Source organism: Varroa destructor, unplaced genomic scaffold (genome assembly GCF_002443255.2).
Source record: "Varroa destructor unplaced genomic scaffold, Vdes_3.0 BEIS01000004.1, whole genome shotgun sequence".
NCBI classification, from domain to species: Eukaryota; Metazoa; Arthropoda; class Arachnida; order Mesostigmata; family Varroidae; genus Varroa; species Varroa destructor.
The window spans coordinates 43,696,153-43,720,051 of NW_019211457.1; the positions used below are offsets into that span (position 1 = coordinate 43,696,153).

General features: G+C 43.0%; 2 protein-coding genes across 10 annotated transcripts in view; one reads left to right on the forward strand and one right to left on the reverse strand.

Moving 5' to 3' along the window:
- LOC111249810 (pikachurin-like) overlaps positions 1-23,899 on the reverse strand; it is a 226,426-nt gene that overhangs the window by 16,656 nt on the left and 185,871 nt on the right. For 8 of the 9 annotated variants that reach the window (XR_015327236.1, XM_022804158.2, XM_086988268.1 and 5 more), the window contains 3 exons: positions 13,601-13,755; positions 11,208-11,418; positions 10,725-10,926 (listed from right to left, as the gene is read on the reverse strand). Coding sequence is in view for 8 of the 9 variants with exons in the window: in XM_022804158.2 (XP_022659893.1) it covers positions 10,725-10,926; positions 11,208-11,418; positions 13,601-13,755 (568 nt within the window). In the remaining variant the exon portion in view is untranslated. Of the gene's footprint in view, positions 1-10,724; positions 10,927-11,207; positions 11,419-13,600; positions 13,756-14,822; positions 15,339-23,899 lie in introns of those variants that run through there. The other variant, XM_022804160.2, reaches the window with a different exon arrangement.
- On the forward strand, positions 1,315-10,092 carry LOC111249813 (L-xylulose reductase-like). The gene is made up of 6 exons (XM_086986508.1): positions 1,315-1,329; positions 2,167-2,226; positions 4,803-4,928; positions 5,503-5,728; positions 8,874-9,106; positions 9,789-10,092. Exons 1-6 carry the CDS (start codon positions 1,315-1,317, stop codon positions 9,957-9,959), a joined length of 831 nt encoding a protein of 276 aa, XP_086842634.1. The 3' UTR covers positions 9,960-10,092.

The following is a 23,899-nucleotide window of genomic DNA, read 5'->3' on the forward strand; positions in this document are numbered from 1 at the left end:
TTTACGAAGAGAAAAATGCAAAATTTCTCAAGAAAAGTCCAATTAAATACACATCTTTAAACCATATGGTCCCAGAGCGAAATAACTCTACCGATCAGCGACAAACCTACTGAATCACTGGTGGTTTAGTGTAAAAATGTCACTCATACAACAAAACTGAGAGGAAAATTTTCCTTAACCAAAATAACGACGATGTTAGCTCGGGAGGCTCAGTAACCATTTAATATTAAGCTAGCTATTTTTCATTTAATTAAAACACACTTGTTTGTTACCATGGGTACTGATAAAAAAAAATAGAATTGTAAAACTAAGTTTCGAATGTTCAAGGTTTAGGCGTATCCTGGCATTGTATTTTGTTAAATATGTCAGACAATTATAACAATTTGAGTACCGCTTTCCAAAATCACTTTCACTACGCGTAGCTCTGCGTACCTATCGTGAAGATCTTGGCATAAGAGATACCCCATGTTTAAACTTGATCTATAATTGGCTGCTTTAGAAATATGGTCCACAAGCCGGCAATATTGTCCGACAAAGAAAAAGATGAACTAGCCCCAAAAATCTAACCCCTCAAAGTTGTGCTGGAAAAATATAAATTTCTGCTATATGTATACGTCTGAGAAACAGCGCACGTTTTACAGTCACCGATTTTAAAATCAGCGTTATTTTCCGTTAGAAAAATAACTAAATGACGTATATAGTTCTATGCCCATATGCAATTTAACCATCGCCTACTTCTAGGCATTTACATGTTAAATGGCAGTTTGGCGTTCTTTTTCTTGAGCCTGACTATCGATATCCGCGTACCTTATTTTTTTGACAAAAAAAAAATTGGAGATGTCAACAACACAGCGAAACATCTCGATACGTATCACACTTGGTGGTGCTTTCTAGTTTTTCCTAAATCTGTTTTTAGTAAACACCGAAACAGCGGCGGTGGTGGCTAGCAGAAATCGTACCAACAACGATATCAACCGAAAATAACATTGTTAAATCCCCCCACTCTACAGATGTAGTTACTTAACGATCTCATCTTTTATACATTTATGGCACCGCGGTTTTTCGGTCCGCTATTGGCATCCAGTGAATTTCTTTGAAATTCTTTGGCCCTCTTCATCTCACCGTTGGACTTCTCTGCATTTCTGCCGCTGTTCCAGTAACTGTGGGACTGGGGCTGGGAAGCAGGTCTCGCTGCCTGGCGTTCTCTATCTGGCGTCGCTGTCTAGCTGTAACACCGTTGTCACAGGGTAACAAAAGCATAACAGGAGATAAGATTATGTTGCGGCGGCTATTAGTATCATGATCACAGTAACGATGGCCAGGGCCGCGGTAGTAATTCAGTCAGCGTCAACAAGCTCTCCACTCGGGTACAGACAGTTTTATATTCCGTTCAAGCCCCACAGTGGTAATATATGATCACTACATCGCTCCGCTTTTGTGCTTGGCAGTTTCGTATCGCATTTAGAACGGCTTGTTTTTCTCCTTTTAGTTCGTGATCTTTAGATACAAACAACTGCTCTCAACAAACGCTAAGCCTTTACGGGCAATATTGCGATCTCCTTTTAGGGCTCCGCTCAATATCACTCTTCGCTGCCTGCCAACGGAACAGTGATGGTGCCTCGCTCTTTGCTAAGCCTCCATAATCTATTCGTGTCTTTGTGATACGTATGTAGATATAAGCCCCTCCGTAATAAGTACTCGCTAAGTTTGATGCGTAGACTTTTGCTGTAAACGTCTAGTGCAGGTATTTCGTTCTCTTTTTTTGTCACGATACTGATAAAGGAAACGAGTTAGATAGGGAAGAGGAATGGTCTCTTGCGTCTGCTCTATTGAGCCCCTTTGCCCGCTGTAACGCAGTCGGTGTGAAGGTCTACGGCGTAACCTCCGTAGATTGTAGCCGTCACCGTTGCCGTCGCGAATGCGTCAAGTTGTCGCAGCCCAAACAACAACCTGTTATCGATGCACTGTACAGAGCCCAAAAAAGCAGTACGGCCCAACAAAAGTGCCTTATATATATATATATATATATATATATATATATATATATATATACTTGTATACGTATAGGGACATACAGAGAATGCGCGGGAAGCGATCAAACAAAATACTGGACTCTGGACGCAGAGTCCATCAGCTCTCCAGAGACGCCAGACTCCAGTCCTCTAGTGCTGTGGAGTGACTACGCACCATAACTCGGTACGAAAACGGAACGATCGTAGTTCTAGCGTAAGTATTGTAATTTTTGAAATTGTCGTTCGATCCCTGGGGCAATGCCTCCGATTTGGTCATTCAAATTCTCTCTGTTTGAGATCATTGATGAGCTGTACATTGATGGAGGCGTTTTTTCGACGTCGCGAAGAGTGTCTACCTGCCTATTAAAAAAAAAAACCAGTCGGTTCAACGGTAACAAAATAGGCAAATGGCGACAAGAAAAACGAGCCCTGTAGACTAGTCTATCGTATCGCGAGATCTGGTTGTCTTGCACAGACGATTTCGAACGTGGTATCGCGTCACCACTACAGTCGTTATTTTCTCCGTTTGTTTAGCTCTTGTTATGCTGTTAGCGTAGCTAGCTAATAGATTTTGGCTTTGGGTTCGTAGGTGGGCGGCATTTTCCATAACATTAGCGGTGTCCGCATGAGTATCACCATCATCGCGTTTCGTTGGATTTCGCTATCGCTAATAGTTGAAAATTCGCTCGCTGGTCTGCGATCTGATCGCCGACAATGATGTGCGTACGTAACAGGCAAATACTGTTGTAGATCATCTCATTTCGTGCCCTTCGCTAATCCTGCTGGCTATAGCCACTTAGATCGCTGGATACGATGGCTGCGTTCAAGTGGACCGAAAGTGCCATCTCGTCCAGCTAAGCTGCGCCGCGTGAGCTATCGTCGGGAGCCCCAGCAACCGTCAAACCCAACTGGGTTATTAGAAATGCTAGTTCACGTTCTACACGATAGCATTAGGCTGCCTACTTGTAATGGTTAGCCATAGCGTAGCCAGCAGCTGTCAACGAGTGAGGCAAACATTAGCTGCTCAATGAGAATATGATATGGATGACAGATAAATCTTCAATTCGAACAGTAAGGTAATGCTGTTCGCTCACCGAAATCGTTCGAAACATTATTGCTCGATACGATTCCAAGTAGTGGTAATACCACTGCATCTTACCGGTCTACTGTCTCCCTTCTAATTCTCAATGGCGCAGCACTAATCGGCCACCAGAACTGCAGGACTTGTCCATTTGCATTATGTTTGTTTATTGACATAACGATCATCTGTATTCGGTGCTCTGTTAGCGCAATTGCGAGTTCTTCACTCGACCCGGCCAAATTTTCGCCAAGTGATCCCGTTCTTGGTTCGAGTTTTTTGTGGCGTGCTGTTTTTTGCGCACGTTGTCAGCTTGTTACGCGGTGACAGCGATGTGATCTAGCTCAGGCTGAAAGTCGTTGGCCCGCCTGGGCCACCTTTACTGCTGCTTTTTTTGTATGACTTCCTTATGTAATGATGTCTTCATTTATACAAACACTCGCTAGTTGCAATGTTGTTAGCCTAAGAGGTTCTTCTTCTTTGTTTCCAGTGCATCAACGGCGACAACCTAGCGATAACGTCGGCAAATCACTCCTATGAACACCCGCATTCTAATGAAAGCAGTTGCTGGCTGTTGGTGATGCTGTGAAAGCCGAGGTGATTGCTGGTGCCTCTTTTTGTAACAATGGTAAGGGGTGCATGTTGATGACATCGCTTCATTTGTGACACATTACGTTATATATATATAGAGGATATGAAATAGATGTGGAATATTATGTGACGAAGAGCGGCGCAAATGCATGCAAAACGCACTACTTATTATTAAGTTTTGGGGCCGACCGTAAACCGCCGTAACGTTGGGGTGGTCGAACGGATCGAAACCGACACTGTTCTAGTTTGGATCGGACGACAGGTTGGATATGAGTGTACGACCGTGGTCGAAAGCCCTACCGAATGAAACAATGCAGCTGGGCTAGGCGGTCAGAGTGGAACAGATGTTGGCATGACCTCGAGATAAATAAGCTGGACGAGGTCAATAGAATTTGAAAACAGGACATGACCGGTCAGTTTAAAATACAGCCGGTGGATGCTCCTTCAAAGTCTCTTCTTGATTTGTTTCAGGAGCGCGGCGCACCGTCTTAAGAATAAGTTTTGGGGGTTGTTGCTGGGACTGGACTGGTTCCCGTCTCTGGCCCAAATTAGTAGTGCGAGTTATACAGCAGAGAACGAAATACGAAGTCGAAATGTATATCTACAATCGTTTTAATTAAACGTACAGCCTACCTCGATTATTTATCTAGTTATATATTGTCAGGATGTGAATTATAATTGTGGCTATGGCAACATGAGAAATGCGTCATTATTTAGCTTCGTTGCAGAACATTTGTAATGATCATAGCGCCGTGTCGCAATTATATAATCAAAGTGTTGGAAAACAAGAAGCTTTACACTGGCCATTCGTTCGACTTGTAACATTTCTTTTAGGTAAGCAATATTGCTTTTAATTAGTCTGCTAGTTCCCGGCATATCTGGCATTTAGGACCTTTCTGCAGCCTAGAGTTCCCCGTTGAACAGCACTTCGCGTCAAAATGTCAAGATTCAGATTTACTCTCCAAAGACATTCTCAAGTCCCGAAAATCGCTAGCGTCTCTTCCGTAGATACGATTTGCGTCTCACGTAGATGTTGTGGGCTCTTCCTCTCGCCTGCGCTCTTACTCTATATTTTTTTATTTTAACCAAAATATTTCCATCTTATCTGGACATTGTTTCAGGAGCCTGGGCGCTCGATAGTAAGCTTGGCCGAATACGGTCTCAAGAATAAAACTGCACTCGTCACAGGTGCAGGCAGTGGGATTGGTTACGTCATCTGCAAACAGCTGTATAAAGCGGGTGCTCATGTAAGTTTTCATCTTCACTAAACACGGGGATGACAATTGTGCGGCCACATAGACCGTTCCTACGTCTGCAGAAAGTACCCGACTTCACGATGTGCCCCACGTTCCGAACAAATACAAGTTTGGCCAATTTCCATTTGTTCTTATTACATATCCCGGGGCGCCTGCAAGTTGACGGTATCTGTCCAGGCAGAATCCACTGAATAACAGCTCACGTAAACATGGTGAACCACCTCGAGCCAGTTCGATGTTTCCTCTCGTTAAGGTCCTTACGACCTCATGAGCCAGGCGACGGTCGACCGGATCTACGACAGAAAACGAACAAGAACTGGGTCTCGGCTAACAGCTTTCCAAACAGCTCGGTTCTACTTAGGCGATAGGTAAAATACATGCATGCGTGTAACGTTAATAACGTGATTGGTTTACCTGAATAACCAGGAGACAACAAAAGCCACGTAAGATGTGTTACATAACGTTCAACCGGATGGTAATGGATAGATTACCTAGTTATAATCCATTTAACTGTGATTTTTACCTATTAAGCGTCCCTTTTTCTCCCTCATGTTCTCTGGCATAGGTAATCGCGGTGTCGAGAACGCTCGAACATCTCGAGAAGTTAAAACAGGAATGTCAGGAAATTCAAATTATATGTTGTAACTTAACGGATTGGGAAGCTACCGAGCACGCACTTAAGTATACCAAGGCCGATCTGGTCGTTAATAATGCGGGAGTCGCCCTGTTGGAGCCTGTTGGCCACATCACCGAATCGGCATTTAATAAAACTTTCAACCTAAACACCAAAGGTAGCTACAGAACTTTGCTTGATCTTACAGGAAGCAAATAGATATTTGCCTTGGTTTATGTAAGTGGGCATTTAAATATTGTGTGTGGGATATATATCTTTCCTTTCGGGCCCGTATTGAAATGTATATAATTCCGAACTCTGACAAGTCCTATTTGTCAGAGTTCGAAATAAGATTTATATATATAAAAGTTTTCAGCTCAATATTGGGATCATATTATAAACGGCAGTGCTTACGTTGTTTTGCATATTTCATCACTCAGAAGATCATTTCCGTCAGGCTCGAAAGAAGGCATAAAATTTTCAATAAATTCGTAACTGTTAAAATGCGAAGTCATATAGTTTATTTAAACGCCGTAATTGTATAAACTCTACCTACCGGGGAACCTTACAGAAAGAAATTAGTGATACCGATTTGCACAAACTTTTCCTTAAGTAACTTGTTTTAAATGCTCAATTACAGATGGCACAGTCTCATTAGAACTACGCTTTTTTTTTTCATTTTAACTATAGACTATCTACTAGCGTGTCTTTTTCTAGCGGGGTTTAAAAAAAGTAGAGGAAAAACAACCGTCCGATGAAAGCTACTATACAAAGTCAGAACTTTACGTTAGCTTACTACCGTGAAGGACCGCGTAGAATAGTTAGATCTAACTATTCTATCTAGTTAGATCTAACTAAATGTTTGTTTCAAGTTAGATCTAACTTGAAACAAACATTTCATACGTCAACATTACAAATCATTATGATAATATTTTTTATTTATATTTTTTAAGTACTTCATTTTGAGGAACTGAGTTCCTCGACGTCCATACAGGCAAATAAAGCATACCTTTTTCATTCATTCGGTAAAAAAACAGCTTTAACATCCCAATTGAAATCCCCTATTACAATTCCAAGCACTTTGGTTCATCCATTCACCTTCAATATGACGTAACTACTGGGAAAAAAGCCTACTCTCCCCTCGGGTTTTCTTTAGTCTTTCTCTTCTCTAATAATTGTATTATCTTTTCAATTTTGTTGCCATAAAGAAACTATTTAAATTGACTGAAGAACGCAACAAATTAATAGTAAACATTTTTTACTCTAATATACATAAAACTCGTCCAGCTCGACCTGCCATTTTTTCTCACGTTCTCTCTGTCTGTTTTCGGTTCTAAGGGCTTTACCTTTTTTGGTTAACAGGCGACCGTAGATAACTGCGTCTGTGTCGTTTTGCTGGTTGGCAAGCAGCCGTTCAGACAACCTGTACGCAAGTTTTCTTCTCTTACTGAAATAAACGACGTATCAGTTGCCAAACTCAGTCGACCATCGTCCTGGAGCTATTGCTCGATAGTCGTGGCTGATCCTTTTCCACCAACATTTTCCCTCTACGGGTGGAGTGAACAGGGTCAAAAGAACAGTTCAATGCACTCGATTAAGAGGCGGAACGGATCGGCAAAAGGCAGAGTCTGTAGGCCACCTGAGCTGCATAAGCCTGCGAGCTGACATGCTAGTCTTCTGCGTTCTTTTCTAGTTCGATATACGGTAGCCACTCCATGACTTTGTACACCGCTCCGTTGCTGCCACGTCGCCACCGACAGCGCTATTGCTGTCGATGTGCTTCGAAGTGGTCGCTACTTCTAGGTCTTTACCTTCTCTGAGTTTTCCCTAGTGCAACGATGTTACTACGACGCCCTGAGTCGCTTCTGCACCGTAAATAATATTGACTTTGTTTTCTTTTGTCGAACATCCGTAGTCCGTCTGGCTGCCGTCTATTGAATTCGGTAGTACTTCCTAGCATCGACCAGCTGAGTGCTGTGCACCAGAGCCTCCCTTCTGCGTGGCTTACCTTTTCCGACTACCCGGTTGTCCGACGCCGCCACGCTAGCTCAGACGAGACCAGCCCCCATTTTTCGCTCCGCTCTTTGTGACTGATAGGCGCCTGCTCTTCCGTGCAATGTCGTGAAGTAGTATCGCGTAGGGTCATTGACTGGTGTTGTCGTGTAGCCAATACCAGTATCGTATCCCTTCTGCGCTCTGGGACTACTCGCAGAAAGATAGCTGTAGCGCTAGTATGATCAATAATAGTACGAGTTCTAATGGTATTAGTGGGGTGTGGAAGTTGCGACAAAACGCAGTAGAGCGGTGAATCGGTCATTGGGTATAGTCGCTTTCAAGGAGCTGCAGTAGCACTTGTAGAAAGGGGCGATCAAACGCTGAGTGGCGGTTGGCAGACAGAACCTGGAGAACGAGGGAAAATTGGCCAAGAAACTCATCCCAGCCGGCAACCTCGCAACTGACATCGTATCCTTTACTTTTTTGCCTCTGCATCCCATCTTCCCTACGGCAGACCTTCTTCCTCTCCAGTAAAAAAACCTCAGCTTCTATTCCTTTGCTTGTTCCTGTTAGCCAGGCAGCAAAGTTGTGTCAGGAGATTCGCAAGCTTGGCGGACCTTCTGCCAGGATGGGATCACTTTCCAATGAAAGATGGTTTCCCTTCTATGAAAATCGAACACGACGCTGGTAGCAGTCGCCTGCTGCTGTTGCCTAACAGATAGTACAATATGAACCAACGTAGCATTTGGCCGCAGCAGGGGCGGCAGGCGCCTGGCCGTCGGCAAGTGCCTTCACAATGTTCAGCGTTCTTCGTTGCCGTCATCGTCATCCTCGTTGTCGCCGTGAGCGTTCGATGTCGCATCATGTCCTGGACCACCCATCTCATACGATACATGTACGGAGGATATCGATCGACGTCAAGCAGACGGATGGGCATATAGGTGGCCGAAGGAGGGAGCGCAAATTGGGTTCAGTGTATGCGCAGCCTAACTATATTTCGGTGTAGAGCAATTTTTCTTGTTGACCGAAACGTGGAAAAATGAGCATAGTTCGGGGTGATCATCCGATCGGAGGAAAGTGATGGGAGTCAACCAACAACAAGAATTCGAATATAGTCGACCTAAGAGCAAGAAGCAACTGATGAAAATGAATAATCGTTAAATTGAGATCGATAACTAGAACAATGAAAATAATCTTCATCCGTCAGAGCGTTACAAATATTGAGATGTTCAAACCTTAGCCTCAAGGTTTAGGTTATCTAGGCGGAGAATTTTAATTGAGAATAGGCTGACTAGCGCTAATGTTCTCATCTTGATGGTTTATTGCAGCGGCGATCAATGTTATCCAGTGTTGTTTACCGCATATGAAGTCGAACAAACACGGAGCCATCGTCAATATATCTTCGCAAGCAGGAATAAGTGCTATTCAAGATCATGCGGTATATGCAGCTTCGAAGGCCGCCCTAGATCAGCTGACACGGGTATTCGCTCTGGAGCTTGGACAATATAACATTCGAGTGAATTCTGTAAATCCTACGGTTACACTCACTCCCATGTCGCAAGTAAGTGTTTTCGGCGTGGAAGTATCGAAGTGTCTGAATGTGTGGATTAACACATCTATATCTCAAACAGACAAGTGTATGATAGAATCGATTCGCAACGATCTGGAAATAGGTATATATAAATAAACCAGCTATATGACTGTTTTCGTTACTTCGATATGAACCCATGATGTGATAATAAGGTCCTGCCTCTTAGGACCTTGGGCCTCAACCAGCATACAGAGGCTAGATGAAAACGGGTTTCTTTCTAGCTCCGGTGGCGCTAGTACAGGGATTGGCTAGCAAAAGGGCATAAGCATAAAGCGATGGAAATTCCTAACGTCCTTGCTACAACGGATGCCCCTTCCTTGGCTGCACCAACTAGACAACTCAGTACCCTTCCTTTTTTACTTTTGTAACATTTTACGACCCCGCGACATATTAGCGAGTCGTTTGCTTCCCGCGGCTCTCTCAATGTTTTTTGTTGCTGGTACTATTCCGACAAGCTTAGTACGAGACTGGTACAGTTTTTTTTTAAATATCCGTCGCAGAAGGTTCTGGAGGTCTATTAGACCAAGTCGCTACTTTTATACATGCTGCTTTTATTCTTCCTTATCCTTGCCCTTGGCTGACAGAAATCGACCGCTAAAGCTAGCTTACCTGCCACGACTAAAGGCTTTTTCGTCCTGCTTGTCTAATTTAGGTTGGCTGGTCGGATCCGGCAAAAGCTAAAGGAATGAAAGACAAGATTCCGCTAGGACGGTTTGCGACGCCCGAGGATGTAACAGATGCTGTCCTGTATTTGCTTTCTGATAAGTCAGCCATGATCACGGGTACTATATTACCAATTGATGGTGGTTTTACTGCTTGCTAGCCCTAACAGCTCTGTATGAGCAAGACGTTGATATTATTCCTTTCGTTGGTGCTCCGTAATATGGATCTGTCGGATTTATCGTATATTAACAAAAATAAGTAAATATCAAATAAACTATAGACATTTGTGCTAATACGTGATTTGTTCATTCCGCACACTTTTCAATACTTAGATATTTTGTAAAATGGTATATTTCAGATGTTCAGTCTCCTTTTCCCGCACGCGGTGCCTAGCTAAGTTCAATGTTGCAAAGTGCTCACTCCCTTTCATGAGCCCGTTGTACTGTGAGTAACGTTTTTATTTCCAGCTCAGGCTTCAAATATAAGTATTTTCTTAATGAAAAATAATCGGTTTCATAACTAAATATTGTTTCGTCTTTACCGGGGGGTCAAGCGGCTATCGAAACAGTCTGGAGCATTTGTGCCATGCCCCCCGAGCATACCATGCCCCAGAAACACGGTCAGAAATTTTTTTTTAGCAAATTCAAATTACAACTTGGGCCTGGAAGATGCTTCTTACCCTGCTCGCCAAACCGAAGTTGACGTGAAAGCTCGCCTAATAAAAGAGAAACCTTAAGGAAACACCCTGTAAATATTAAGAAAAAAAAACGACTTGTATCTATATAACTATCAACTAATAAAATAGTTGAGCAAACATTTGTTTTCAATGACGAATTATATCCACATGTCGTTATAGATATTTCTTTATATATATATATATATATACATATCTACGCAGATATTTCTTTATAACTGTGTGGCTCACCGAAACTCGACGAATCCTTCGACAAGCAAAATAGCTACGTAATCGCCTTGAAGATTGGCCTGTTCGCCGCTGTACAGAAGCAAGGCATTATGCGTTTCGGGTTTAAATTCTAACGAAATTTGCATCGATCGGTGGGCGTCACGCAGCGTCGGCAAAACGATGTACGAATTACCACTGAAGCTCGGGTACTTCACGTCCATTTCTGAAAAGAAAAAAATCGACAGATACGACAATCGAGAGCATACTTTCAAAGAAAGCAAACAAGAGTTGAAGAGCCATATCGAAGCGGACGACTGAACCAATGAATGAACCGATTTCATGGAATAAATACAGGTTGCTATTCGCATTCGTTCAGCCTAGTCAGTAAATTGCACCGTATTATTTGTTGCCAATATGCGTACGTTTGTCAGCTACGGTAAAGAAAAATGGAGATGAGCGCCAGCCCCCGTTAGTGTTGTGAGAAAGGCCGAGCTGTGAATGTACCTTCGTTGCAGTAAGGACCGGCGAAGCCGAGTTTGCAGTTGCAGCGTACGCCGCCTTCCGCCTGCGTGGCGACACACTGTCCCCCATTCTGGCAGCTGAGTTGGTCGCAACTCCAGAACGCCACGTAATCATCGTCGTAATCGTCGTCAACTTCCCGCGAAGCTCCGGGGCCACCGCCATCGTCTCCATCGGTCTCCGCGCAGCCGGTTGTCTACCCACACCGACAGTGAGAAACAGAAACAACCGAGAGCGGTTAAAACACAAATAGAAGTAAGAACTAAAATAGTAAGTATAATACGATTACTATAATAATAATAATAAAATCATTATTAATACCACTATTAAATAAACACAAATAAACAGAAAAATCATATTTAGCAGTTAGACAACAAAACAACGGCAACTGCTCAATTGACAAACGATGGTAGATCCACAGTAATCACAAAAATGTCGCTATGCTATTTTTTTTCTAAATGTTAGAAGCATATATATAGTAGTTTCAGAAATATGCATCGATGTACATTCTAATGACTCTTTCTAATCGGTTCCCATAGTGTTGTAGCTTTTTCTTTTTCCCCCAATTTTTTATACGTGCGGTACGACGCCCTAAAATCATTCCCCTCCTGTTTCCTTGCTACTTGCCTCCCCCTGCAAGAATAACATTAATCAGACATGTCTGAATGTATTCAGGATCAGCGTTACGGGAACGCGACCCAGCCCTAGCAGTAGCGATAGAAGCAATTGACAAAACGAAGTCTACCGCCACTGTTATAGAAATAGAAAGAGAACTATAAAGGTACACCGCGGCGATTCTACGATAGGAAGTCATGCAATCCTATACCAGGCCTACGACAACTTACAAGCAAACCCGTCACTAGCTGCTGCCACTCCCAGCTACGCAAGTAGGCACCAACGCTTATTTATCTCCCAGGGAGATGGCGACTTTAATCTTAACACATTAGCGAGTTATTTACCGACAAGCTGACTCGGTTGTGAACACCATGCTTCATCGTATGGTGCAGTCAGCGCGAACGATGGGGAATGACAGGATGGAGTGCTTTAGAGAAAGCCGAACGGCTGTTCAACCCACGAATATAAACTACCTGCGCGAGCCACGATTCTCGCAAGGGTGTAAGTATGCGAGGTTTGGAGACCTGGGAGTTCCTGGAATGTTAAAGATGGAAATGGATGCTTTGCACTCAGCTACGCATGTTTATATGACGAGGTGGCTGAGTTTTGACTGCAGGCTTTGGAACAAACCAGTTGGAAACCACGATCGACATCTTCATAGTTCGGACCTCGTTATGTTCCGATAGTTCTACGACCACTGTAGCATCTATCAGCGAAGCTCAGCATACACAGAGCACTTAAGTCGAGTTAGGTCGAGCGGTTTGGCAAGTGCTGCCACCTTCTGTTGTGGAAAAGCGATTCGTCCGAAATGCTACCTAGTAAGCACGGCAAACGTAGAGCTTTGCTGTGCCATATATATATATATATATATATATATATATTGCTTATATGAGCCTTAAACCCCCTTTAAGTGGCCATTCGCCTGGTTCCTGATAAGCGAATGGATAAAAAAAAAATAAGCAATTCGATTCTCTTGGTTAAGTAAATAATCAAGTTTTGCTCGTTCCTGATCATACGCTACGATCGTGGTGATTCTATGATGTCTGAAATTTAACAATGTATTTATTTAAGACAAAATAAAACAAAAGAAGTCGACGATTATCGGTATAGAAAGATGGAACAACGCCGAAATGTAATCCGTGACGCACTTTACGATACGACTGACAGACATAACTGCTTATTGTAAAAATATTTACTTTCGAACATAGGTAGCACCCTGTAACAACAAAAGTAACAGGGCATTTTCATGTGTAACACATAAGTTTATGGAATGGTAAGTTTATTCACTATTCAAATGTTTTTATCGCCTTGGGGTCGCACCAATAGACAGATCAGTACTACACAAGGCGTGTAGATAAAAACCAAAAAGTTACCTTGTTCTGAAACAGGGTCATATGAATAATTTACGAAGCCCTTATTCTAGATGTAAGTGCCAAAAAAGCTTCTTATACGAAACTGTGCAATACACAACTTCATATTCAGTGATGTTTTTCCAGCACTCAGTGCAACGCTTCCATCCCGATGACGGTGCCACCCACGTAAACAACAAGCCATCATATATATTTATTTGCTATGAGTTATTTAACATCAGACCATTCGCTTGGTGCCGTTGAATAGAGGCCATTCGTTAGGATTCTTTATTGATATATCTTTACTGAGGTAACGAAAAGGCTAAAGCCTTTTCGTTTCAAAATAAACAGATCCCGTTATGCCACAGGATGTGTATTCGTGTGTGTGATCAGACGAACAATTTTGATTCTGACCTGATCCGTTGTCGACGCTGCAGTGGCCGTCGTTGTCGCTGCTAGGGTATTCATATTAATATTATTAAGGGCTAGGTTCTCTGGCGTTCCGCTTGGTGGAGTCCCGGTCGTTGCTTCCTCTGTTGAACTCGCATTCGAACTCGAATTAGTCTCAGCTGAAAATCACAGAATGAATAAAAGTCAGCTTCTCTGAGTGAACTGTTTATTTATCCGACGGTGTATTCCTAATGCTAGATAAATTGTCTCGATTAGGAGTCGGCCATATGTTCTAGGCAGTAGGGCAAATTTGCATTGTCCATAGTGTAATACTGATTGATTTAGGAAGAGTCGTCATACTCACTTTCGTTAAAGTTAACTTCGCAGTGAACTAATAATAGTGATAATAATAACAAACAATAAAACTTGATTGAAATAAAAAAAAAATCAATGTTCGAACTGAAAACCTCAGGTATACTCTGTGAATATGGTGCACATTTCAACCGTTAACGTTGAGATATGCGCGTGGATACCGTTTATACTTAAGCATCTATACATTTACCTTGTTCATACGTTCATATCACGACATTTACTATTTGCAGTGTAAATCATTTAGGTTTAAGTGACCCCGTCTGCGTATGCGTTGTTTGGGATTGACAATTAGACCTGACAGCTAGTTCAATAATCTCCAAAATATTCACACAATCGTACTCGAGGATATCGTACTAAAAAAAAAAAAAAAAAAAAAACTTATTTATGAGCTCGTGTTGTCAATTTCATAGTTCACTCAATAGTTCAACCAGGGAGCTTTTTAATATGAATACCTTGTTTTTAACATCTCGAGCACAATATGCAGCTTTTTAGCTTCAATGGTTGTGGAAGATGCCCTCGGCTAAGCAACAAATAGCATAAAATAAGATTTTCGCCTTAAACGTTTCGTTCATTTGATCGAGTATCGTTAAGGTTGATGCTATCGTTATTTGCTAGCAAGTTTCCTCTTATATCGTACGGGATACACGGCACTCTAATAGTGTTTATTGTTGGTGAAAGAACAGACATTAAAGAGAAAGATCGTGTCAACGCTTCGGCTCAAGGATGTTTTCTACCAATATCCGAACAATGTAGTGCGCTAGAAGACGCGAAATAGAAGATATTGGTAGAACCGCAACAGAAGCAGAGTCTTAAATTAATGCCCTTTCATTAATGCGCGATCCACAACTGCCAATAGCAACCTAGTAATACCAACAAGCGGCCGAATGCAGAAACCAGCAGCTGCAGGTTATAATGGTACTCAGCGGTGCGACGTTACACTGATACTATTGTCGATTCACCATGTTCAAGCTGACGGTGTGCAGATAAGGGAAGTTCCATTCATTTTCCCAGTGCAAAAGCAGCCCATCTTGACATACCATCGGACAACTTTCCAGTAAATAACTAAGGCTTGAGAAATTTTTCTCATGATGGCATGGCGAGAATCTCAATGACCGCCGATTAACCAGCGACTTCCAGAAACTAGGCTCTCAGTTTTCTTCACGATGGGATTCTTCGATCTTACAACCAACGCACCCTCTATGCCACCGAGGCTTAGAGTATCGCTGGTATTGTTGTCAGCTCTGTATCGCCTCTGTTCAGCCGACTCAATCCTTTACATGGACCTGGCACAGACTCTCATCGACCGGATCTATGGATCCGAAAGACGACAAATCTAGCCGTTACGACAAGTCGCAAACGAGATCTCGCCTCAACAACCTGGACAATGATCAGTTTCTACAGGGCTGAAAAATGAGTAAAGGGGGATCAAATCCAGAATAGTTTCCGAGTAATGCTCTATCTGGAATAATAACGAAGACAGGAGACAAACATCGATTCAGAAGATCATACACAAACGCTATCAACGCCGTAGCGCTCTTTTATCAAACTACTGTTTCCATCCAGCAGTGGTTCCATCTGCTTGGAGAGTGCCAACTAACACCACGAGTTGTGACGCAGACCACAAGGTTACCCATATCCAAACAAAAGCCACCAGATAGCTTGCCAATGGCGTATGACCATTCTATTCGTTGTTTGGCAAAATGGTTAGAGACAACTTATTCTATTGCAAGATGTATTCGGCACAGTTATGCATCGTTGTCGACGGCGCAACTTACAGAGTCTTCAATAGTACTGGATCATGTTCTTAGTCGGGGGGAAACAGAACAAAGTAATTGATCTAAACATGAATATTTTAATTTTATATGACGATTAATAGCAAGGAAGTGAGCCGGTAAAAATATTTAAGCGACAACTCAAAACTGTCTATTAACGCCTTTATTTCTCTATGGTGCATATAGCGAGGCATCGCTTAAGAAGGTATGTCGTACGTGTTTTTCGTATAAATTACGGCCGGAATATATAACGGAGAAGGCAAAAAAGCCAACAGAAACTTGGGGAAATTGCCATTAAAAAAGCTCAAATGATTGCGCCGAGTAAATTTTCGACAGTACGGTTAGTCGCTAAGCTATTAAGCACAATGAAAATCTTTATCAAACTTCAGTGAAAAATTGAACTTTAGGGCTGGAAAAGGAAAGACTCACGACGATGGCAGTCGTGAGAATTTGAAGCATAAGCGCTTTGTTGAATTTAAGAAAGGAGGTTCATGTTTTATAAACGTAAGCCGTCTTTAAGCACGAGGCTTGATGGCCAGTTGGCTTGCATCATATTTTGAGAGAAAGGTGATGAGATGAAACAGTTAGCTGAGCTTTGTAATTCTATTAGAAGAGCAAGCCTGACGAGCCTTGGAAGAAGGCCAACATGTGCAATTTCTATCTGGTTCTCCGAATATTTATTCCTGAATTCGGTACAAGCCAACTGTTCGTCGTTGAAATGACGAAATTTGGCAATATGTCTGTAAAACACGTGCGTCACTTTTCGTTAATGCTCCAGTCATTTTTAGAGCACTGCCATTTACGTTACTCATTCGAAGTTTGAAATAGCTCGCATGGTTTGTCGAGGTCTATGTTTCAAATTGCCCTATAGTTAAACGCAGCGATATACTTTCACTTGAAGCTGTAATGTAAGCTATACGCGACGTTGTTTCTTTTTTTTTTTGCTTCTTCCTCCACGATTACGGCGCTGTACTACTGAGTATATATCATCTAGTCCCTGTTCTTCCTGCATCCTATCGCCCGTATATATCGCAGTAATTAAGTTTAAATAAAAAACGAAGATGAAGAATGAATAAATAAATAAAAAACAAGTAATTAGTACAAAATTGCAAGTAACTGTCCATTCGACTTCATTTGTCATAGTGGCTAATGCTTTCGGAGGTTACTGGAGACATGAAATAAATCCAAAGGCATTACCGGCAACGATTTACAATAAAAACATCTATAAAAAGCGGCTAGGAAGCCACTGTCAAGCTCTTATACCGTACAGTATTATACGTAAAGCATAATGTGTGATATCGGTACTTGCCATTGGCAATAGGCGTACATATGCTTCTAAGGCGATACTAAATGTAGTTTTCAATGATGCTTAGTTTTTCTCTCACTATAATTTTAACTCTCAAAAGCAATGTCATCCATTTACCCTTTGCTTGTTATTTTTAGATCATCTGCTATGTTGCTAGTACACAATGTAGCACGAGCAGAGTTATCTAAAAAAAGGACGGCCAATTTGTCTGCCTTCCGCCTTTTTGTTCCTTCTCTTCGTCTGCAAAAAACACGTCATCTTAGAATATACGTATTCGACATATTCAACAGGCGGCCAACCACACAAGCAATTAACCAACCAACACAGCTGGCTGGCACTAAGCCCAACTAAGGCGTATGGAATCGAATGGGATGCTTCAGTAAAAGCCACTTTACGGCCCGCCCTGGTCTTGCCATGACGTTCTCTCCCATCGACTGAAGCCAATGCCGCTGCTGCTGCTGCTACTACTGAAGCGGTTTCCGTTCCTATAAGGAAAACCACAAATTCGAGCGAAAAAGAAACAACCTTGAGTAAAAACCTGACGTGACTAGAACGCCTCGGAAATCTCTTCCCGTCCTCTTATTTTAGAACAAGACAGAACTAATGAGGGAGTGAAGACGTTGTTCGCTGTTTCGTCCACAATCGGTCATTCGATGCCGGCAACGTCACCCCAGACCATGACTGGCTTTGCCGACCGGTTACGAGCTCCGGTCGCAGAGAGACAACTAATAGCAACACTGCCCCTCAAGGCGACTGCCGACCCGCAGAGAGAAGCCACCAGCTTTTCCACGATTACAACAGCAAACACAGCTTTACGATACGAGCGACAAAGACAGGTGGAGTAACCACCCACTGCGTCCGTACCGTAGTAGAAGTAATCCCAACAGCAATAACTGCAGTAGACTGTCCCGACCCCGAACGAAAACTCGGTCCCTAACCTGACGCCATCTCCTCGGACGTTGTTTGCGATAGCAGTTGTACTTTGTGCGCGGAGAAAAACAAGAAAAAAGATGGGGAAGCTACCAGAGGAGAGGTCGGGCCGTTGTACTACTTCATTCCTGTAGCAAGATAAAACGCACAGCACGCAGCGGTCACAACTTGCACGGCCAAACGAAGTGTGTCAGTTGTCGTTTTGCCATTGTTTCTCCCCATCCTTTTTCTACTTCGCTGCCGATCGCCAACCTGACACAGTTGCTTGTTCAGCAAAAGTCATAGATGGCAGACTTTCAAGTATCGGGAGAGGATCAAACGCTTTTGGCGCCCTTAAGGACTCTTCACTTTAGCCGCCCTAATTATTGTTATGCGGAAGCGCACCAGAAACACTGACAGCGGCGACAAAATTGAAGCATTAATAAATAGCTAGAGTACTCTTCAGTAAATAGGCCATAGGCCATCGGCCCTTGCCCTGTCGGTAAAGCGTGCCATTTGGTCCTTTCGTCGTTTTGGCGAAACTTTCATATATACGCAGGACATGCTTTGATTGTTGGGTGTGCAGAGGAGAAGGCAGAGTATTAAGCAGTTCAAAATAGAGAAAAAAAAAGTCGCCCGCAATTAGCTTTCATCAATTAACAATCATCAATCGGTTGTTCGACAGGAGACGCTTCCTCGGCTATTTGCATACACTGCCATATGCAAAGCAGGAAATTGTACAGAAATGGAAAAGCCATCACCCAATGGAATTGATGACTGCCCACACGGTACGGCAAACTTTTTGTCATTTCTCTCAGAAGTGGATAACATTGAGAGAAAAAAAGTCGTAAGCAACACCTGTGTGTTAGTGTATTTAGCCTAAGAATTACGTCTCTTTACGTACGTTAACAACAGGTAAATATTAAGAAAATGATATATATTAAATACCACCTGTAGAGCGTAGATTATAATAGAAACGAGTTTGCAAAATGAAATAGAATAGAATTGATCAGTAACACGTACAGCATAGAAGAGGAGCGGGTAAACAGAACGGAACTGTTTTGTTACGTGCTTCAGCTTGTGTGAGGCCTAGGTGAGAGTAAGCAGAAGTGGAAGGTAAGCTCCTTGAAGCATACTCCGAATTGTAACAATGAGCGCCAGTGCTCTCCCAACTCTTCGTTACCCCCCAGTTCAGCATCATTTCGTCCAAAAGCCCCTGCCCGAGAGGGTATTCAGGAGCTTCGATCATATTGGAGTTACTTAGCCATCTCGTGTACGGCCTTAATGCGAAAAAAGGTATTGGCTTAGACAACCAATGCAGGGTAGCGGCGGACTTGGCCAAGTCCAGTTATCGTGACTAGAATATGCACAATGCCTTCCAAAAGGTATCAACCCCAACAATCTTAGAAGGTGGGCGAGCTAGCTGTTGAAAGTGCAAGCTGTTATAAGCATCTTGTAGTCGAAAAAACCAATAGCAATACAATGGCCTAGTTGGGCTCTAGTGTAGCGTGTACCAAACTGTATTAAGCCACACGGCTGGCAGACGCGTATCCGCCAAAAAACCACAAGCAAGTCTGCCCTGGCCCTACTGGTTAGCCTCAACTGTTTGGCCACATCTCTGACTAGGAGAATCTCACAGGAAAAAATAGAAATAGACTTCGATTCGAGTGAGAAAAAAGTCGTCCTATACCCATGCTTACTATCTATCTACTATAAAATGATATAAAGGCTTTTCCTTCACTAGTTCAAGTTCTTTATTCCGTCCACTTCAATCTACAAGCATATGCGAGCTCACATATCCGCACACGCCGACAATTTCCATCTCATCCGTCTAGGATATGAACTCTCGCTAGCATTTTGCCTAAAATAGCCGACAAGTCTACCAAGTTAGTCTTCACCAGAGACTAGCGGTGAGTCTAGCGTTAGATGGTGCCGGTATTGCTTTTTCTCTTCTCTCAGTATTGCGTGCACTCAGCCAAATCTTCTCGTAAACACAGACTCCTCACTTCTACACACCAAATAGACGTGCATTTAGTAGGACACTTTGCATGAATCCTACCCTCTTTTCATCATCAGTTCACTAGTCACTACCTTTCGTCGGCGATCGACGAACTCACTTGGTATAAATTCATTTGAATATATTTTCACTAGTTCTTTCTGCTTTTTTAACCTGTCGTGCGCACGCAGGCGGTGTATTGGATGGTCGGCCATTGGCGACCCGCCGCGTATAGTTAGCAATCTATAGCTTCTAACGCGCTACTAAGAAGAACTGATTTTCACGAGCCCGTCTTTGTTCCGTAAAAAAACTGTATTCCTTTCTGTCACAAGGGGGTTAAAGAGGTGAAAATAAATAAAAAGCTAGAGCGTGGGAATTTTTTGGCGCGAGGAATAAGAGGTTATTTAACCGTGATTCAGAGAATATAGCAGACTGCAATATTTCACTACTGCAATGAGTACGTGGCAATTGCGTTAGTACATAAACGTAAGTTCTTTCTAAAGTACTCTCTGTTATCTCCGTAGTGGATGCTACGCAGCCCTTTCCAACCACAGACTAGACACGAATGAGATTTACACCTCCATTAACCCCTTCGTTATATCTGACTGTAAACTTGGACGAAACGGCCTACTCTTATAGAACATTTGATAAAATTTATTATTTATTGTCATCTGATTAGGTATGATAACAGTGTTCTACCGTACTATTCAGACAACCATGCGAACATGCATACAATGTTCATACAACGCACATCGGTGTGCATACGAATGCGCTTTCCGCAGTCGTAGACGATACAGGTCGAATAGGTTAAGGTCACACGAGCTCCGGTCCATTCGCTGGTAGAGGTTTTTAGACATCGTCTATGCGAAATAAATACTGACAAGCGGTAAATTCTAACATAGTCAAGCAGCAGGATGCATCCATTCTTTTTTGCCTCGATGAACAACATTGTGTTGGTTAGTAAGGCCATTGCGTACTAGCTGCATTTGTAGTGGAACAGACGTAGACGCTTCGCGTTCAATACGATCAATGCCAGTGAATATCGTCATCTGAGTAGCTTATCGCTGACGCATTTCCGTAGACATTGGGTAACAAGAGGTCTCTCCGCGATCGGCCAAATCCCTTCACCGACGACACGGAAGCCAGATGTCGCTGTTCGAACCACTCACGTCTGGGCCAATATCCGGTCCGTAAGCCACACAAGGCCGGCACAAGTTTGAGAGGCAACCTCGTTTGGCTGCTCGATGATTAGCTAGCTGCCTGTTCGCATTCTGGGTTTCTAAAGAATATGATTGTTTCAACGAAGTTTCTCGAGCATTTAGTTGCAGTCAACGTCGGTAGTGATCTCGATTCGCGATCTATCACGAACGACGATCCGAAAAACGTTTGCGAGTGTGTCGCGTAACCAATATTTGACAGACTACTATGGGAAAATGTGCATCGCGCCTGGCAATCGTATTGTGTAGTGAGGAACAAGGCTACGTCCAGACAACGCAGACGTCAGTTCGCGCGGACAAAACGCGGTTTATATAGGCGTATTGGCTACATTCGTTGCGGGTGCTGAAACTCGCTCCCGACTGTGTTTAACTGCTGCCCATAATAGACGCTTATTTTATATGTTTTGGTACCGTGAAGGGGCAAAGACGTAGGTAAGCGAGAGATCAAATGTTTTAAATGTGCAATATTTAGAGTGACAGACTGATGTTTATCGAAAACAATAAAACTGTATCTTAGTTATTTTTCTTTTACAAATATTTGTAGTTCTAATTATTTCCATACCTTTGTCACCATTAAAATTCGTACCACGCTGATTCAACTGATTTTGAAGTAATGTGTAACGTGAACAGCGTATTCTAGAAGTAACACCTATTAGCATCAAGTGTTTTCGGGATGCTTCAGGTCGGCTGCTGCCTTTTCGTATACATTTTGTCTAACTGACTGGGGTCGGAAAAAGCCGGATTGTTGACCATAGGATGGCCTTGCTCGTCTTACTGTCACGGTAGCTACCGTTGCCTACTCACACCCATGCACGCATTCTGCCACGTAAAACCTGCATATCGATGTACGACCACTCTCTATACCCACAATGCCGCGATGTACCAGCCATGCGATCGTCGGCTGCAAGTTGCAGATTGCGCTCATAAGGACGACCTCTCTGTTAGTCAGCGTTTTCGGCTAACCTGGCCATAAAGGGCTACCGATTTCTATTTTTCGCCACAGCTAATCAGCGACAACATAAATTGTTTAAGCAGACAACGCTGTCTCCAAGCGGTTGCTCCTCGCCGTCAAGGGCTTCAGCCCAACTGAACAGCGGCCCAATCTGAAGGCCTGCTTTTTTTCTACGAGTAGACGCCTCCATGGCGAGCTGGCGTCCCGCAGTGGAAAAAGAGGCTAACGGGACAGCCTGAACCATGAATGTTAAAAGCAAGTATCGTGACGGCTATGACCAGTCCTAGTGAAGGGTTACTCATTTTTGGCCAATTATGTGGGTTCATTTGTAGGGCCTATGCTCTTTAGTTTCGTGCGATGCTTTTAAGCTGAGTAAGTCTAACCTCAGACCTTAGGTCTCTCGACCCACTGTAACAGAGATCCCACCGTTCGGTTGGCGAAATCAAGTGGTCAAATTGGGTCAGATGGAGTTCCGTTCCACTGAACTGCCGGTAATCTCTGATACTATAAGCTTTTAGCTCCCGACTCTAGGCTCTAGTCAAAGGGTTTTGCAGTGTAAAGCTCCCGGGCTTCTTTCTTTTTCGTGAAAGTTGCGACTAATCTACAAACAGACTACACCGGCAGACAAACAACTGATTCACTTCTCTTTGCCGGAAAGTATGACTTGTTCTTATGTTGATGACGACTATAGCAATGACTATTTCTGTTCAGACGATGCCTATGGTAGATTCATTTCAAAAGCTATGCTCATATCGTGAGCCATCGTCGGAATCTGCCAATTCAGCAGAACTGTATTATCTGTACGAAACGCTTAGCAGAAAAACTTATCCCGAAAACTTGAAGGAAACCACTAGTCCGAATGGGCTAAGATAGACCTTCTCCCCTCCCCTTCTCCCATTTCGTATTTTTTTTGTTTTCTGCTTTTCTTTCGTTTTTCTTTTCTCTAGACGAAATGCGTTCTGCAATATCATATCCTGTATGCTCCGTTCCAAATAACGTCTGGCGGCTAGTTCCGCTAGCGCCATGGTAATCTCTCATTTCTCAGGAAAAAAAACACGTCTGGGCTGATACGCACGCTCTACTGCAAGTGTCCGAGTCATATGAGTAAGATGTCTAAGCAATCTATCATTTGATAGCGGCGCAACGGCGATATGGAATATCTCTAGCGGTTCTGCACCGGCATCAGGTCAGCCAATGCCAAGCTTCGGTACTTGCTAGTTTCGGCCAGCACGCTATTGGAACAACACAGCTGCAGACCAGGCGGTTCGACGATGTATAGAATCGAAGTACCTTCATGCACTGTATATGTGCGGAATGCTTGGCGTCATACGCCTGAAACTGTGCGTCAGCTTCCGCCTAGAAATGTATTCGGCCATTTATCGTATGACACAACCTGTTCTAGGAAAATTGCTGCCGGTCAAAACATTTTTCCAGGCCATTATGGCGGGGTAGCGCGGTTGCCTGCATCGGCACCAGCGACCTCGCGGTGGTAAGTGACTGGTCCTCAGAGTACTGTTCTGAAATGGACTTTCAATCAAGGACGATACAAGAAGGAAGAGATCAGTGGCTGCGATAGTTGGAACTGTGCTCGTAAACCTTCTAGGCGGCTTGGTAAGGCTCTAAATAAGAACTGATTCGTTCCTTAGAAAACGAACCGAAAAAATAAAGCCAAGTCTCTTTCGAACATGAACTCTACCTGATAGAGAATTAACGTACAGTGTATCTCGTATGTATTTCGAATATAATATATACTATATATGTTATATATAATACACGAAATATACACAGATATATATATA

What these genes read in the sequence shown, in the direction of transcription:
- LOC111249813 (XM_086986508.1), top strand. An exon ending in GGAACGATCGTAGTTCTAGC is followed by an intron (nt 2,227 to 4,802) that starts GTAAGTATTGTA and finishes ACATTGTTTCAG; the next exon opens with GAGCCTGGGCGCTCGATAGT. An exon ending in CACTCACTCCCATGTCGCAA is followed by an intron (nt 9,107 to 9,788) that starts GTAAGTGTTTTC and finishes TGTCTAATTTAG; the next exon opens with GTTGGCTGGTCGGATCCGGC.